Source organism: Hydra vulgaris, chromosome 02 (assembly GCF_038396675.1).
Source record: "Hydra vulgaris chromosome 02, alternate assembly HydraT2T_AEP".
Taxonomy (NCBI): domain Eukaryota; kingdom Metazoa; phylum Cnidaria; class Hydrozoa; order Anthoathecata; family Hydridae; genus Hydra; species Hydra vulgaris.
Window position 1 is genome coordinate 44,975,275 of NC_088921.1, and position 17,182 is coordinate 44,992,456.

General features: G+C 24.6%; 1 protein-coding gene across 1 annotated transcript in view; it reads right to left on the reverse strand.

Annotated features, from left to right (window-relative positions):
* The window catches only part of LOC101241044 (talin-1), an 81,165-nt gene that overhangs the window by 26,395 nt on the left and 37,588 nt on the right, over window positions 1-17,182 (reverse strand). The window contains exons 11-27 of the mRNA XM_065791073.1: window positions 15,738-15,801; window positions 15,441-15,545; window positions 14,639-14,728; window positions 14,343-14,408; window positions 14,157-14,258; window positions 12,326-12,622; window positions 12,114-12,247; window positions 11,007-11,157; window positions 8,789-9,145; window positions 7,902-8,117; window positions 7,671-7,796; window positions 7,232-7,471; window positions 6,622-6,738; window positions 6,334-6,468; window positions 4,927-5,055; window positions 4,718-4,819; window positions 4,210-4,386 (exon numbers count right to left, since the gene is read on the reverse strand). Coding sequence (XP_065647145.1) covers window positions 4,210-4,386; window positions 4,718-4,819; window positions 4,927-5,055; window positions 6,334-6,468; window positions 6,622-6,738; window positions 7,232-7,471; window positions 7,671-7,796; window positions 7,902-8,117; window positions 8,789-9,145; window positions 11,007-11,157; window positions 12,114-12,247; window positions 12,326-12,622; window positions 14,157-14,258; window positions 14,343-14,408; window positions 14,639-14,728; window positions 15,441-15,545; window positions 15,738-15,801 — 2,608 coding nt within the window. The remainder of the gene's footprint in view (window positions 1-4,209; window positions 4,387-4,717; window positions 4,820-4,926; window positions 5,056-6,333; window positions 6,469-6,621; window positions 6,739-7,231; window positions 7,472-7,670; window positions 7,797-7,901; window positions 8,118-8,788; window positions 9,146-11,006; window positions 11,158-12,113; window positions 12,248-12,325; window positions 12,623-14,156; window positions 14,259-14,342; window positions 14,409-14,638; window positions 14,729-15,440; window positions 15,546-15,737; window positions 15,802-17,182) is intronic.

Here is a 17,182-nt window from a genome sequence, read left to right on the forward strand (position 1 = left end):
GTTTGTTAACCTTTGGTGTTTGTTAACTTAAAAACAAATGTCTCTTGTTAGAAGGCAGAAGTCACTAGAGAAAACCTTCAAATCATCTTGTCTTTAATTTGCTTTCTGGGGGTAACCACAAGTGGCATCCACCTCCAATTTGCAAAGCAGGAGGTTTGAAAATTGCATACATACATACATTTTATACATCGACCTTTAAGTATTTCCACAAAATACTACTGCTATTATTATATTAAAACAAAGACAAAAACTAACTCATAGTTAGATCTTGGGGAGACAATATCTACTACCTATTTATACCAGAAAAATTTGTACTTATATCAGTATAAAAAAATTCATCTATAAAGTTGTAATAAGAGAAGGAATAATTAAATATCTGTATTAAAAAAAAACGTATGTTATTATGAATACTTTAAATACATTGTTGAAACATATTTTTATGTGTAATAAAAAAAGTTATTATAATTTTAATAACTAATTTTATTTTTAATTTTTATATTATTTAAACAAATTTATTATTTTTTCATTTTAAAAATATTTTAAAATGAAAAAAAATTAAATATCAATCATATATTAAAATCAAAACCCTGAGTTTCAACACACCATACCATAAACCGTAACCAATAAATTGATTTTATAGTAACCAAAAATTTTAATACAGTAAAATTGTAAAATGAAGGCTTGCTCTATTTAGTAGTCTCAAAGTGTAACCAAGTATAGTAATCAAGCAAGTGTAACCAAGTATAGTAATCAAGCGTGAATGAGCAGATGCATGACAATATTAAAGAAAACTTGATAATAAAATTATTTACTTAATTAATTATATATACTTATTTAATTATTTAATTATTCTTAAAAAAAAATAGATAAGAACATTTTAACACAGTACCATACAATTACATGAAATAAGCTATCTAATACTAGTGGGGTTGGTGAAAGTTTAAAAAATTTAGTGAAGCGCAACAGGCTTAAGCAACGAAAAAAAAGTTTTACACTAACTTTAAAACATCAGGTGTTGTTCATTTGGGTTATGTTGAAAAAAGGAACACCATTACAAGTCAATACTATGTGAAGAAATTGTTTGAAACCCAAAATAAACAAAAAATCATGAAATTTTAAATTTTTTCATAACACAGAACCACAACAACAAATTGCCACAAATTGTCTAAATTAAGCTTGAATTACTACTTTAAATTCTACTACTACTTTTGTTTGCTTGTTTATTTGTTTGGGAAATTCTACAAATTTTTATTTCAAGCTAAGTACAAATGATAGAGCTACTGCACAGTGGGCTGGATATTAGACATATGGTGGACAAAATTATTTTGATCTTTTTTTTTACTAAAACCCTTTATATGTCCAAAAAATCACTTTGTATTAAGATATATTTACTTATATTATAAATTTTAGTTAAATAGTTGCTAATTCTAAAAATTATTTAACAAACTTGATAAAACTTTAAAAACGCGGATTTGCAATTTTCTAGTTTCAAATCCTGTAACTTCTTAATATTGTGGAACTGAATAACAAATTCTTCTGGTGGAATAAACTAAAAAAAAATTGATGCAAGAAACTTTAAAAATAAAAATGCGCACTTCAGAAAAAATGAAAATTTATCACTAGATTTGAAACTCTATTATCGATATTGTATAATAGATTTGAAATATATAGATAAATTTATAAAAATATATAGAGAATATAAATAAATATATAGATTTGAAACTCTATTATTGATACTATTATATGCCCACGATGTTTTGAATAAGTCTGAAGATTATTTATCATCTTTGTATATAAAAATGTACTTTTTTATTTTTAATCTATTAACCGCACATTCTGGATGAATAATATTACAACGTTTTTATTATTATAAAGTCTACTGAGTTCTAAAGGTACTATGCAAATAATCAACAGGCACTCTTCATTCGTCACTATTTTCATTTTAATTTACCTGTTTGTAAACACTATATCCTGTAGCACCATTAAAACCAGCCTTGCATCTAAACATCAGTTTAGTTAATTCCTTAGCATTATGTTTTGTATACCACATAGCTTTTTAAGAGTGTATTTTAGAAAATCTTTTAGCGGTATTTGTACTGAATAGCCATCCATTTGAATATTCTTGGAATAGCATTTAGCTTTTGAAGATCCTATACTATTATACAAAGGATATATGTGGCAGCCGTTTTTTCAGCACCATTTCTTAGAAGCTGGTATGTTGATTTTGATATATCACCATAAATTATGAATGCTAAAGCTTCATCGAATGAATATATCTAAGCAGGTTTAATGGGTATTTATTTTAAATAATAGAAATTTTTGTGCCAGTTTTGTACTTAAACTCACTTCTTAGTTTCAATTTTGTTGCATGTTGCATATTGCATGTTGCATGTTGAAGTAATTTATGGCTAAATAAAATATTAAAAACATTGTTAAGCTTATTCTTTTTGTTTTGTTACAAGCATTTTTGAAAGAGCGACATGGTTTCCCAACTTCATTAACTGATGATGCATATAATGAACTGTAGGTGTATTGAAAATCTTGAGCTAGCCAGTTTTCATTACTTCTCTCAAAATGAGTATTATTATTTTTTGCAGCTATCAACTTTTTACATTATACTTTTATAAAGTTTTTCACTCAGAATCCTCTAGTTTAATATCTGCAGAAACTAGAACAGTTAATATCAATGAAAAGAATGGTATATCATTGGGAACTAGTTTATTTTGTTGTGTAAGTCCGTAAATGTCACCAATTCTTATATTATTAGTATATAAAAAAACAAAAAAAATGTTAGGTTAACAGTGTAATTTGTATTGAATAAAATAACAAACAAAATAACATGTATTTTTGTTTATGAGAAATAAAAGTTGATTTCAAGCAAATAACATAAGCTACAAGTCATTATTTTAAAATGTTAAAGAAACCCAAAAGGGGAAGTTAGGGGCAATGTATATAGTTCAAATAGGTTGTACACATATTACATTTACAAGTTCAAGCATTCAATATAGGTTCTTGTAGTTTCCCTAAATTATGTGACACTTTTTGTACAAAATAAAAGTATTAAATGTTAAAAATTTACCACGTTATTTTAAAGCCAGATTATAAGTGTATTATAAAGGCTGATCTTTACTTTATATTTTTTTTCGAAAAGCTTTAGTGTTAGATATTTTAAATATATAAACTAATCCCGTAAGCTCATAAAATTTTAAAACTTACTGTTTACTATAGCTATGCATAAAAAAATTTTTTTTTTACGCTTTTATTAAAATAAAAAATTTTTTTATTACACATGAAACCGCAATTGATTTTTGTGGTTTTAAAAAATACTATTATACTCAAAACAATTTTTAAAATTTTAAATGAGAGTATTACAAATATGTTTTGTTATGTGGTTTTGAATATAATAAACATTTATTTTTTAGGTTTTGTCCACCACCTGGCCCACTGTGCACTGTTAGCTAAAGAGACCACCAGCTTTTAAACTCTTCTTTCATTAAAAGATATTTGCATTTAATGTTGAGAATACTCTTCTGTATGTTTAAATTTAGAATGAAGTCTACACACTGTTCAGCAAACTGTTTTGGGTAGATAAAAAAGAGTCTTTAATACATCTTTACATCTCAGTTTTCTCAACTTAGACCTATAGTTCAGTGTGACTTTAAAACAGTAAAAGATTCTTATGTTAGCCAAACTCTTGTGGGTGAGTATAAGTTAGCATTTGCTTAATTAAAAAACTTCTCCCTCTCTACCCAAGATATCTGTCATCCACCTATCATCAACTATCTACCAAGATATCTATCATCCAGGTTTTCTATACAGTTTCAGTCAGTTTGCTGATCAGTGTGAAGACTAATTTAAAAGTGAAAAATTAAAAAGTTAAAATTTAATAGACTTTAACCTACACGGAATAGATTTAAATGTGTATTCACGCATACACGCTTGTGTAGAGAAGTATACTCAACATATATGTAGAAGAACTATGTAGGGAAGTATACTCAACATAGAGAACAACTCTGCAGTTAGTTTTAATGAAAAAAGAACTTAGTTAAGCATTAATTTAAATTAATGCTTAACTTATTTAAAATTTAGTTTTTGTAATGTGCACCTAAAATCTTAAGGTTTTTCTTTTATTAAAAAAAATATCTGCATTTTGTTGCTCATTTAAAAAAGTCTACAGAATATAAAAGTACTGTATAGACCTGAAAATACCTGTTCATCGATGTTTTCATTTAGAGCATTGATCATGTTGATAGCTGATTCAAAAGTTGTTTTTGTTGTGGACAGCATCTCTGCCTGTTTTGAAGGCATCATTGACATAAAAGTTGAAGTAGCAAATGAAACTACAAGTTCTGACAATGTGCTTAAATGGGAAGCAAATGTGGAAAGCTGAAAAAAATTGACGTTTAACAAGTATAACAGCTTTTCATTAAACTTTTCTACTTCTAATTCAGTTTTTTTTTTTTTAATTTCTTTTTTATTCAACAATAAGATATAAGGTTTAAAAATTAGATTTAAAAAAATAACAATAAAAATATATAATAATATTACATCATTTTACTAAATATATATATTTATAAAATTTACCAACGAATATTTGATATCTTTAAACTGATGTTACTTATTTAAGTTTTATGTCAAAAAAAGATGATTGAACTAATTGATTTTTTTTTCATCCATTTTAAAAAATACCACAATTTTAAAATTTCTAACAACTTACTGGGTTGTCAACAGATTCTATATTATTTTCTTCTTTTTCAATAAGAGCAGGTATTAAACTCTCAACATTTTCACAAAGATTAACCATGCGACTATGTAGAATCTAAAATAGAGATTTTTAAGTTTAAAAGCTTTTGAAGCTTACTTTGTTAACAATTAAAAACATTATTTCTTAACAGATTTTATTAAAACAATTAAAAAAAAAACAACCTTTGGAGAATCTTTCATGTTTCCTTTTGATGCAATATCAGTATCATTTAAAGGGACTTGCTCAAGATCTTGAAGTGAACTTTTAAGTGTGTCCAACACCTTTTCGTATGCTAACTTGTCTTGAGATGCCTGCACAAATCAATAACTTATTTTTAAAACAATAAAAGTCAGTAAAAAATATAAATTGTAAAACTAATAGTTTTACAATTTATATTTTTCACCCAAAAATTTTAAGCTGCTTATGTAATCTTGCAAAGAAACGTATGACATAAATTTTTTCTATCAGTCTCAGCTCTAATTTTTTTTTTGATTTGAAGATAAGTTGACTAAGTAAAGTCTATCATGATGTCCTTGTTGACTTTTGTGAGGTCCTTGTTGAGTTTTGTGAGGCAAGTATTTATATTATTACACAAATGCTAGTTTTTTTTTAATAAACCATTCATTACCGAATATTCCAAAAATCCTCAAGTATGAACTACATAGCTTAATTCACTGTTTTGACATAATGCAAAGGTCAAACCAGAATAAGGCCATCATTATGATGCTTTTAAATAAAATGCATCAGTCATTTCTTGATGCATTTTTCTTAGTATAGACTTAATAAAAAAAAATGAATCAAGAAATTAAGTACAACCAAACAAACATATTTTGGATAAACTTTACAGTTTGCTTATATTTTACACCAGCAGGTGTTTGCTTAATAATTGAGTAAAAAAATTATTGTTGCTATTAATCAAGCTGTGAACCAAAGTGAAGTAAGATTGAACATGAATAATGCACTATTTATATTAGGACGCCATTTTAAACGACATTATATAAAAATGTATACTCTTACTTTCTAGTTGTGTTTTATATAATCGTGTTCTATATAATATAAAAATCATATTTAGTAGTTGCTCAAGACTCTTGAGGCTCTTAACATCCTATATTTTATAAAAAAAAATTCCAAAAAAATTATTTTAAAAAACCATTTAATTATTCATTCAAAGTTTTTATGCAATAAAATCTAAAATAATAATTTGTATGTAAAATATTTTTGAAATTTTTATATAATTTCATTTTTTTTGAGATTCAAGTTGACATTTGACAAGACTTTTTTTGATAAAGATATTAGTATAAAAATTTTTTTTTATAAATATATTAGTAGTTTCAATAAATATATTAGTAGTTTTGATAAATATATTAGTAGTCTTGATAAATATATCAGTAGTTTTAATAAATATATAGGTACTAAAAATCCACTTAATATTTGAGGGTCTTGAGCAACCCCTAAAAGTAATTTTTTAGTTTTTAGAATAGTCATATTACTTATTATATTATTTTATAATATTCATCTTTTATAATATTTATATAATATTATAATATTTATATTTTAAGTTATATTATTTATTGATGACAAAAAAATACCTTGCTCATAGATTTTGATAGTTCCTTTAATGATTTTTCAGCTTGCAAAATAGTATGAGATAGTTCAAATGCATCAGTTGTTTTGCTTTCAGGTGTAACTAATGCTCTTGAAGCGAGTATGAGTCTTGATGCAGCCTTTATATATATATATAAATATATATCTATATATATATATCTATATATATATATATATATATATATATATATATATATATATATATATATAAATAATTTTGTTTACTTTTATTTTTTTTTCAAATAACTTTTTTACTAATAAAATAAAATTACCGGAACAAAGCATTTGCTTGATGACATGAGCTTTCTAGTTGCAATTTCATTTTTTGGATTTGGCTCACATTCTTTAACAGCATCTGCCAGATCTTTATTGTTTACTGTCATAAAAACCTACACAATTCAATAATATTAAATCAAAGCCAACTATTTAACATAATGGTTTAAATTATAGTCAAAACCAGAAACTTTTTACTAATCTGGTAAGTTTTTGTAATTGCAAGTCAGTTTAACTATCAGTTAAACTGACTCATAATGACAAAATTTTGTCATACTTTAAATTTCCCTTGGTTATTATAAGCCACGCTTTAAAACTCCCTTAGATTTTGTACTTATTTTAGATGTTTAGGTCTTGTTTAAAAATAAATTAAAAATATTAAAAAGAAAGAAAAGAAATTTTCTTGCTAAAATATTGTTAACGCTAAGGATCAACAATGTTTTTTTAAAATCTAAAAATATAATATCAAAATAATAATACATTGTTATTTTGTTTTATTTTTGTATGCATGTGTGTATGTATGTATGTATGTATGTATGTATGTATGTATGTATGTATGTATGTATGTATGTATGTATGTATTCATTTTTGTAATGAAATAAAACCTACTGAACTAATTTTGTTATACTCCTGAGCAACAGAGTCTGTATTCTTAATAGCAACATTTTTAGCTGTAGCCAGCATTTGTGAAGTGGATTTCAAAGCAGCATCAGCAGAGCCACACAATTTTGTTATTGACATTGCTTTAATAGCATCACCTGTCACAATATTAGCAACATTTTGAGCATCAATAACCATTGACTTTAAAGCAGCTTGTTTTTCATAATCATCAGGCTGATCTCTTAATACCTTAAAATTTTTTAAAATTTTGAAAAGTTTTAAAATAAACAAAAGTACAGAAAATAGAAAATAAAACAAATCAAAGACTTAATCCACACATTCAGTAATTAAAAAATTACTATGATTTTTTTCTGTTTATTTTTTGTTTTGTTTTTTGTTTAAAGAGAAAGTATTAAAATGAAATACGACAATCATGCTTGAATTTAACCTTAGCAGACTTCAACAAAGCAGCTGTAGCACTTGATAGCTTTGCAACTGCTTCTAGTTTTTTTTCTTTTTCATCTACTGAGTTATTAGCAGATAGTTCTATCGATTTTGCAAGCTGGGCACAAGTCTAAAAAAAAATTATGAAAAACTAATTAAAAAAAAAAATATGCATGTCAGATTTGAGACAAAATAAATTAACAAAAGTAAATTATTTGCATTGAAAAAGATTTACCTGACCAATTATGATAGCTTGTTTAATCATTTCACCAGAATCACCAATACATTTAAAAAATGCATCATTAGCATCTAGTAGAACATCATACATGTTTTGCTCTGCAAAATTTTCATTGTTTTTTTCTATATGTTTAAGTAAAGCATCTGAAGAACCTTTGATATCAATTAAAGCTGATTGTATCTTATATTTTGAATTGTCATCACTGCTTGCAGCCTTAAAATTATTTTTAAATAATTTATTTTTTAACCTAATAATCAAAAACTATTGTTCATCAACCATGACCACTTCTTAAGAGAAAAATAATTGAAAACTTGCAAATCATTATTGCAACTTATTATTGCAAGTTATTATTGCAAGTTATTATTGCAACTTTTATTGCAATTTACTACTGGAACTTAATATTGCAACTTATTATTGCAACTTAATATTGCAACTTACTACTTACTATTGCAACTTAATATTGCAAGTTATACCCTTATTTATGCCACTTCTTAAAAAGGAATAAAAATACACAAACATTGAGATGAAATATAAAAGATGGAGGTGACAATTAGGTTATTGAAGATTTTGTGTTTGAGGGGTTTGCAATTGAAAATTTTTACACCTGAATATTTATAAATTTATGACTAAAACATATTTTCCATACCTAGCATTTAAACTTTTTCTTGAAATTGTAAATAATTGTAAAAATATATTAAACCATTATAAAAAAATAAATAATTAGTCAATTTTTTTCTATATTCTTTTTTCAAACCATGTTCTCTTTATTGAATTAGTTCATATTTATAGAACGATTAAAAAAAAATTTCATATAATCAAATAAGTTACTAAACATATTTATAGTAAGATTTAAAAAAAAAATTTCAGATAATCAAATAACTTACTAAACAGAGTTCGCCCAAAGTATTGGCATCTGCATTAAGTTTTTCAATTAAATCAGAAATCTCTGCTTGAGCATTAGAAGAGGTAATATATGGTAATAATAGATTGATGCTTGATGTGAACTGTATCATTCTTTGTTTTGACTGAGCAGCAATTTTATTGATTTTTAACAAACTTTCGCCATCCAATGCCTGAGAAACATCATCTGAAGCTGCTAGTATCAAATCAGATGCATTTTTAATTTCGTTAACCATTTCAAGTAGAACTTTATTGAAAGCAGGATTTTTTGGAACTTTATGATTGATTTTTATGAAAGCTCGACTTATTTTGTTTACATTAATAGTAACTTCACTTCGATTCTGTAAATAAAATGTAATTTTATGAAAGCTCGACTTATTTTGTTTATACTGATAGTAACTTCAATTGGGTTCTTATAATAAAATGTTATTTTCAAAAACATTAAAATGCAATAATATTATCTATGTAATATCACTTTATTTGCTTATTTTTTCTACTGTTACCAAGGGGCTGTCCAATACATACACAGTAAGTGAATTGGGTAATGGTTTGAAAAAGGCATGTTTATAAATTAAAAACAATATGAAAAAGTATGCTCTAAAAAGTTTTAGCAAATTTGTACCAAAGCATCTTAAACTTTTATAACATCTGAAATCTTTTAGTTATTTTTACTTTTTAAATTAAATAATTAATTTTTTAACCAAAATATAATTAAAACTTAAACACAACTCAAATATTTTTAAAATTTTATGCAACTTTGAATAACCACATCAGAACAATTTATTTTGTAAAAAACCAGATCCAAAACATTTGTTTTATAAAAAGCTATATCCAAAACATGTGTTTTGTTAAAACCCAGACCCAAATTAAATGTTTTGTAAAAAAACAGACTTAAAACAAGTTTTGTAAAAAAATAGACCCAAAACATATGTTTTGTAACAACCTTACTACAACAATTTAAAACTCTTGTATCTATTTTCTGAAAAAAGTAAAATGACTTTACAAAGCAGAATAGGAAACGAGGAAAATAGGAAAAAAAAAACTCAATAAGAAAATAGTTGTATATATAGTCTTGAAAACAGAATATTTTGTTGTATCTACCATGTAATATCTTATTTTAAAAATATCAAAAAATATTAAAATTGTCATTGCCATTACGCTACTCAAAGATAGAATTTAAAGGCATGAAAAGTATAGCATCAAATTTAAATATCTTCCATCTAAATCTATGCACATCTTACAAGCATCAGTTTTTACCTTTGCAACACAATAAAAAAAAAAGAAATATCATTTAAATTTGTTTTTTCCAAAAACATTTTGCAATTCATATGTATGTGTTAGTATATTTTTGCAGTACTGAAATCATCTGTGTGTTTGATGTATTGCCATATGCATACCATATAGATTTGCAATGTTTGCTGGTGCATATCAATTGTGTTGTTGCATTTGATGTTGTGCAGATCTAAACTTCATAGAGATCTGAGGGAAAAAAAAAAGAAAAGGAAAAGTGGCATCCATTTGAGAAAATGGCTTTAACTCTTCTCATTCTTCAACAAGAAAATACAATTATTAATTTTTGATAATTGATATAAATTATGAATTGAATCAATCAAGCAGCTCAATTTCACTTGGTCTAATGTGAAATTTACACATACATTTTGGTGCAATAGCAAGCCAAAAAAGAACTTTCTATATATAGCTTTTTCATAATGCTTGACATCATCAGGTATCTGAATGAATGAGTCAATTGAACAAATAATTATAATTAGTTAGGAGCAAATGTGAAATTACAAATGATTTTCAATTTTAATAAGTTTTTAAAAACTGATTTCTGATAGAGAAAAAGGAACTCAAAAATATAAAACACCACTCATTAAAAATTTTTTTTTACCTGATGTAATAATTAGTTAACGTCATTTTATTTTTTGACATAAGTTAAAGTAAGAGGGAACAATTAAAACTCAAATTTGCTTGTGTACATACTAAATGGATAGCCCCTTTTATTTCTGATATATTATCAGAAATTCTTGTGTTATGATAAAAACTGATCAATTCTGCTAAACACATATAACTTTCAATATAACAAATCGGCGAAAAATGCATATAACTTTCAATATAACAAATCTGCTAAACACATATAACTTTAAAAAAAGTTTTTTTAAAGTTATATAACAAGCAAACAATAAAAAAAAGATTTATTACATTTTCCTTTGGATTTAATGAAATAAAAAGGCCTTTAAATGCATGAGCCAAATCTTTTGCTGCATCTAGAAATGAACCATTATCAGGTTCATTATCTAAAACTTTGGTCTGTAACTTTAACTTCCGTGTCAAGTCAGTTAAGTTTGATGTTCTAAAAAGTTAAAGTACAACAACAACAAATTTTATTAAATATATACTATATTAAAGTTATAAGAATGATAAAATTTATTAATGACACAGGAATGACACTTTTAAAAGTTAATTCACTTTTAAAGAAAAATAAACTTATTAACACGAAAGGATCATCAAAAGTATAACAACAACAAGTTTAAAGTAAAAACTTTAATAACACATCAGAAACTAAAATTTATCTCCCAACAAAACGTTCTAATGTTTATGTTTAAAATAAAGAAAATGATAAATAAATACTTTGCAGAAACCAAATTATAATTTATTTTATATATTATTTGAAAATTAAAATAGATTATTAGATATTCAAGCAGTAATTATGTACAGAGACTAAATTAAAAAAAAATGTGTTTATATTAATTCTTTTAATGCTTATGTAGTCATGTATCTAATATTTATATTCTTTTTTTGTATAAGATTTTACAAATATTTATTTAATATAGACATGTATTTAATATTTATATACTTTTTTTGTATAAGATTTTACAAATATTTATTTAATATTGTATATTAAATGTTTGAATGTTTTTTTCAAATAAATATTAATGGTGTTTGATAATAAATTTTCTTTTTGTCCCCTACTATCAAAATTTATTGAAGAAATCTTTCTTTTTACAACAACAATAAAACATTTACAAGCATTGGCATTAAAATAGAAAAATATACTTTTATACTTTATAAAATTATTTACTTTTTTGTCTTTTCTGATGACATGTATTGAATGTGAGAGAAAAAATGAAAAATAAATAAAACAAAAATAAATTTTCTTAATTTTATTTTGTATTACCTTCAGTAAACAAATGTATTTATAAATAAACAAATGTATTAATAAATGAATAAATGAATAAACTTTATAATTGAGTGTTATTTAAACAGATGGGTAAGATTAATTTAATAAACACAAAATAATGTATTTACAATGAAGTAACACTGTTTCCAACAGCAACCAGTTCTTCATCAGAAGGATTGTTAGATGTTTTGTTCACAATTGAAACAACACCTGTTGCAATGTCTGACATCAAATCTTCTATTTGGTACTCACCATCAACTTTCTTTTCAAACAATTTTATATAAAAATTATAAACATACAAGTAAATTAAAATAAAATTTAAAATTATTTTAAAAAAAACCTCAGTTTCTAGCTCTTCATATAAGGGTTCATTAATGTCATAAGAACTTTCTTCATTTAACTCATCAACAAGTATCATAACGGCTTTGCCACTATTATCCAAGTTACTAGTTAAAGCTTGTTGCCCTGAAGATAAAAGTCCTTGAACACTGGATCTCCTTGGATATTGGGGAATAGACTCTTGCACATTTAAAAAGTTATTCCGTGAAATATCAATTCTGCGGCATGGCAGATTAGTTCCTTCAGCAATGACTCCATGATCATCACCATCTCCCATCAACATTTGGATGCGCTTTCTCTACAATCATTAAAAGTAGTTGTAGCTTAATAGTTTTAAATAAACAAAATTTTATGAAGCCAAAAGTATATATATAAATAATAATAAAAATATATATAAACTTTTATGAAGCCAAAAGTCTGCTAATTCTAATAACAGCATTGTGGCCAAAACTAAAAACAGCAACAGAACTAAAAATGTTTAAAGCTAAAATTATTTAACTAACATTTTAGTTTAACTAAAAGTATTGATGTTTTAACATCCTATTCGACTCACATGTTGAATAACATGTAACTAAAAAGTTAATTAAGCAAGTTTTTAGTTTATTAGTATATTTGACTAACATATTGAATAGCAAAGTAAAAAGTTAAGTATATTTTTAGTTCAAGTAAAATCATCCAATTTTTTAGTTTAACTAAAATTGGTTCATAATTAAACACTTTTCAGTTTAATCTAAAAATATCCTACTTTTATGTTTGTTTAATTAAAATTAATCAACAGAAACTCTCTCTTGTGATCTAAAAAATCTTATTCACTTAAGTAGTAATTTAGTTAGTAGTGGTGCAGCCATCAAGCGCTCACTTTAAAAAAAGATCTTTCTGCTTTTCAAAGTTTGATTGAGACACATTATGTGTCACACAGTGCTTGAAAACCAAAAGTTTAAAAATGAAAGTCATTATTTCAAGTTACATTAAAATAATGTAGAGAGTACCCTAAAGCATGGTACACCACCATTGAAAAGTCTCTACAATTTATAAGCTTCTAAAAAAATAGTTTACAACACAATAATGGTTTTAAAATAAAATAAAACAAAATATATTTATTAATATATATAAAAAAAATATTATTTTTCCTTGAAGTTCTGTGTTTACCAACTTCTATGGAAACATTTGTTTACCAAGTTCTATGGAAACATGTGTTTACCAACTTCCAAGTAAAGCTCTGTGTTTACCTACTTCCATGGAAAAGCAAAATCCTACATTTCAAATCATTTATTTGGTAATACTTTGATATATAATAACTTGAAACTTACCAAATTGACTAAACATATTAGAATACATAAAAATATAAATTAAATCCCATGGTGACATTAAATGGTGAAATTTGTGCCCTAACTATTAGATGTGCCATTTACTATAAATATAATAAAAGATATATTAAAACCCAAAAAATTATTATTTTTGAAATTTTAAATTTTATTATGATTCTGTAAAACTATTTTTTATAACAGTACTTTGTTACAAGTTAAACTAACATGTTGACATTTACTATAAAGTTAGTCAACTGTCTTTATTGAAAGTATTAGCAAACTAAAAAGTTGGTTAAAAAAAATAAGTTAAATAATTTTAGTTGCAGGGTATTATTTACAACATTAAAGTTCTAGTCTAACTATCAAAATAATTTCAACTTTCATCAATCTCTTATGAGCTCTTATGAGTTGGAATAAAAAATAACTATATTTATGAGTTTGTGCTAAAAAATATTTAAATATTATTAAGTTTATAATTTTTTTTAACTTGTTGCTGTTTAATAACATGGTACTAAAAGTAAATACCCTTTTTAATATAATGTCAATATAACCACCAATCAGCTGACATATTTGTTTTCCTTCAGATGTCACAACTGTGTACATACCTTCTTTGTAATCACCAAAGTCCTAAAACAAAATGTTAACAATAAGTATTATAAAAAAATGTATTTAAATTTAATAACAAAAATAAAAACAAAGAAAAATTATTACTAATGTAAAGCTAGTAGGAGAAGATGCCCATTTTTTTACAGAAGTTAATGGCCACACCTTTAACACCTAAAAAAAAAAGATGAATTTCCAAAACCAATTTCTAATATAAAACAATTTATTCATGTTTCAATATATTCTGACAAATTATAAGTGATATTTATGATATTGGATGATATTTACAAAACAGATAAAGGCTGATTATTGTTTTATATTTATTGATTTACTTGATTATTGTTTTAATTATTTCACTTATAATAATTTTGATGTCAAAAATAAACAACTAGAAAGAAATTTACTTGTTTAGTTTTTTCATCAAGTCGAAAGCAACTCTCTTTGCTTACACCAAAGAGACGTGGAATTAACTTGTTTTTACCATCAATTTTCTCCTGCCAAAGAAAAACATGGTTATATTTAATCAAATATAACTTACAACACAACACAATTTTAGTTGTATAATTTGTTTTTTAAGAAAGTAATCTAGTTTAGTTTGTTCAGAAATTTTTCTCTTATGCTATATTGTATAGTGTATAGTATGGTATATTTTTACTGTAAGGACATAATGCCTGGAAAAGAGCATGAATACAAACCTGCTATTTGTACTCTAAGTAGAGTTAATTTTTGAAAAAAGTTAAAGATTTTAATGCGGAACTTTTGCATACTAAAATATATGATAGTATTTTACATTTCTAGAAAGTTTCAAGTCATTTACATTTTCGGTTCATTTTTTAATAGCTTAAAAAGTGTCAAATGTTACAAGCATCACTCTCGCGGAACATATATATACATATATACATATATATAGACATATATATATATATATAGACATATATATATATATATATATATATATATATATATATATATATATATATATATACATATAAATACATGTATAGTTGTGTATTTGTGTGTATATATATATATATATATATATTATATATATATATATATATATATATATATATATATATATATATATATATATATATATATATATATATGCATATATATATATATATATATATTATATATATATATATGCATATATATATATATATAAACATAAATATATATTTAAATAATAGAATAAATACAAACCTTCACAACAAAAAAAGTAACACCATAGGTGGGAAGATTCTGACATAGCTGTATATATTTATACTTGGAATCAAGTTCATTTATGCCCACCAATTTACTATGTTCCTATTAAATTTAAACATTTATATTTGTACAAATTTTATTTAATAAATAAAATTTTATTAAACTATATTATCTAGTTGAAATATTATCAATGAAAAAACCTGAATGAAATTTGGGAATTTATAGAACTTTATTATTTATAATTTCAGAGTCATTAAGTGTACCCTTATCACTCTTAAAATAAAAAACTCAAACCTTTTTAATTTTTTTTTGGATTTCTTTATTTTTAAAATATTCTTTTGGGACACATTCTTTGAAGCTAAAATCAATTTTTACACAACATACAATTTGTTTTTAAATCACCATCTTTTTATAATTTATTTTTAAAGAAAAACAAACATTAAAAATTTTTTTTGACAATAACATTTTTTAAAGAAAAACAAATATAAACATACAACAAATTTACTAAAAAGTTAAATATTTTTAGTTATATTTTATTATTATTTTTGTAAATTATAAAATTACTAAAAGAAAACTGTCATCAGTGGTACTTGAAAATCTTAAATTTCAATAATTTATTAGAAAATGTCATTTTTAAAATAGAAATGATTAATACCTAAAAACCTAATAACAAAAATCCAAATAATTGGGAAAGGAGAGAGGAGAGGGGGGGGGGGGGGAATGGGTCCAAAATTCTATATTTTTTTGTTTAACCAGTTATTCTTATTCAATTTTTTTTTAAAAAAAGTTCAAAAAACAATTCAGTTTTTGCTATTTTTTTGTGGTTGATGTTCTACCTTTATTTTTAAAATTGAACTTCTTTAGAAATCTGCCAGTAATTGACGAATTTTGTCATACAAAGATGCCTTTTCTCAGAGTTGTACTTGTTTTTAATGAAGTCAACAATAAATTTTCTTTTGGAATTTTTCACTAGACAAAATTGACTGCTTAGTAGTCACAAAAGCAGTTTGTATTTACGCACAAAAAAAATGGATGATTGTATCACTCTTGCAAATATAGTTTTGCAAAAATAGCTATGGAAAGCTAATTATTTAGCCATTATTTAGAAATTATTGTGGATTTGTATTATGGATAAAGTATTATGGATTAGGAAAAAGATAAACCAATGGAATAGCTGATATACTATGTTTTTAATCAAATTTTTGCAGTTGATAAAACAATTATAAATAACAATGAGCTTAAGCATCAGCTTAATTCACTCAATCCAATGGCTTTGGAAATGCCGTCAATTACAAAAATCCCTAATAATATCCAGACCATTGTGAAATCAAGATTTATGTAATTTAGAAATGTTTTGGGAAAAATGTCCCATAAAAAAATGTTAAAAAAATTGGAAATATAAAATACAGTTAGAACCAGTGACAGCAACAATTGAGACAGCAGGTTATCAAAAAAAGAACTGTAAACTTTGCATTAGGCGCCCAAGAGAAATTTTATCGTGACTTGTTTAAAATTACAAGGCAGCCCATTAACTTGTGAATCAGATGTCAAAGAATATATTGAAAAAGAGAAAAATCTGTTAAATGCCAAAAAAAAATTGAAGAATGTGATGTTTGTTTAGGGATACAGTAAATCCACTCTTCAAAAATCCACACAAAAAACGCTGTATTATGTTTACAGAAGAATAAGTTATTAATTTAGGTTAACTTAATAAGTTTCTACTTAGAATGTCCTCACAA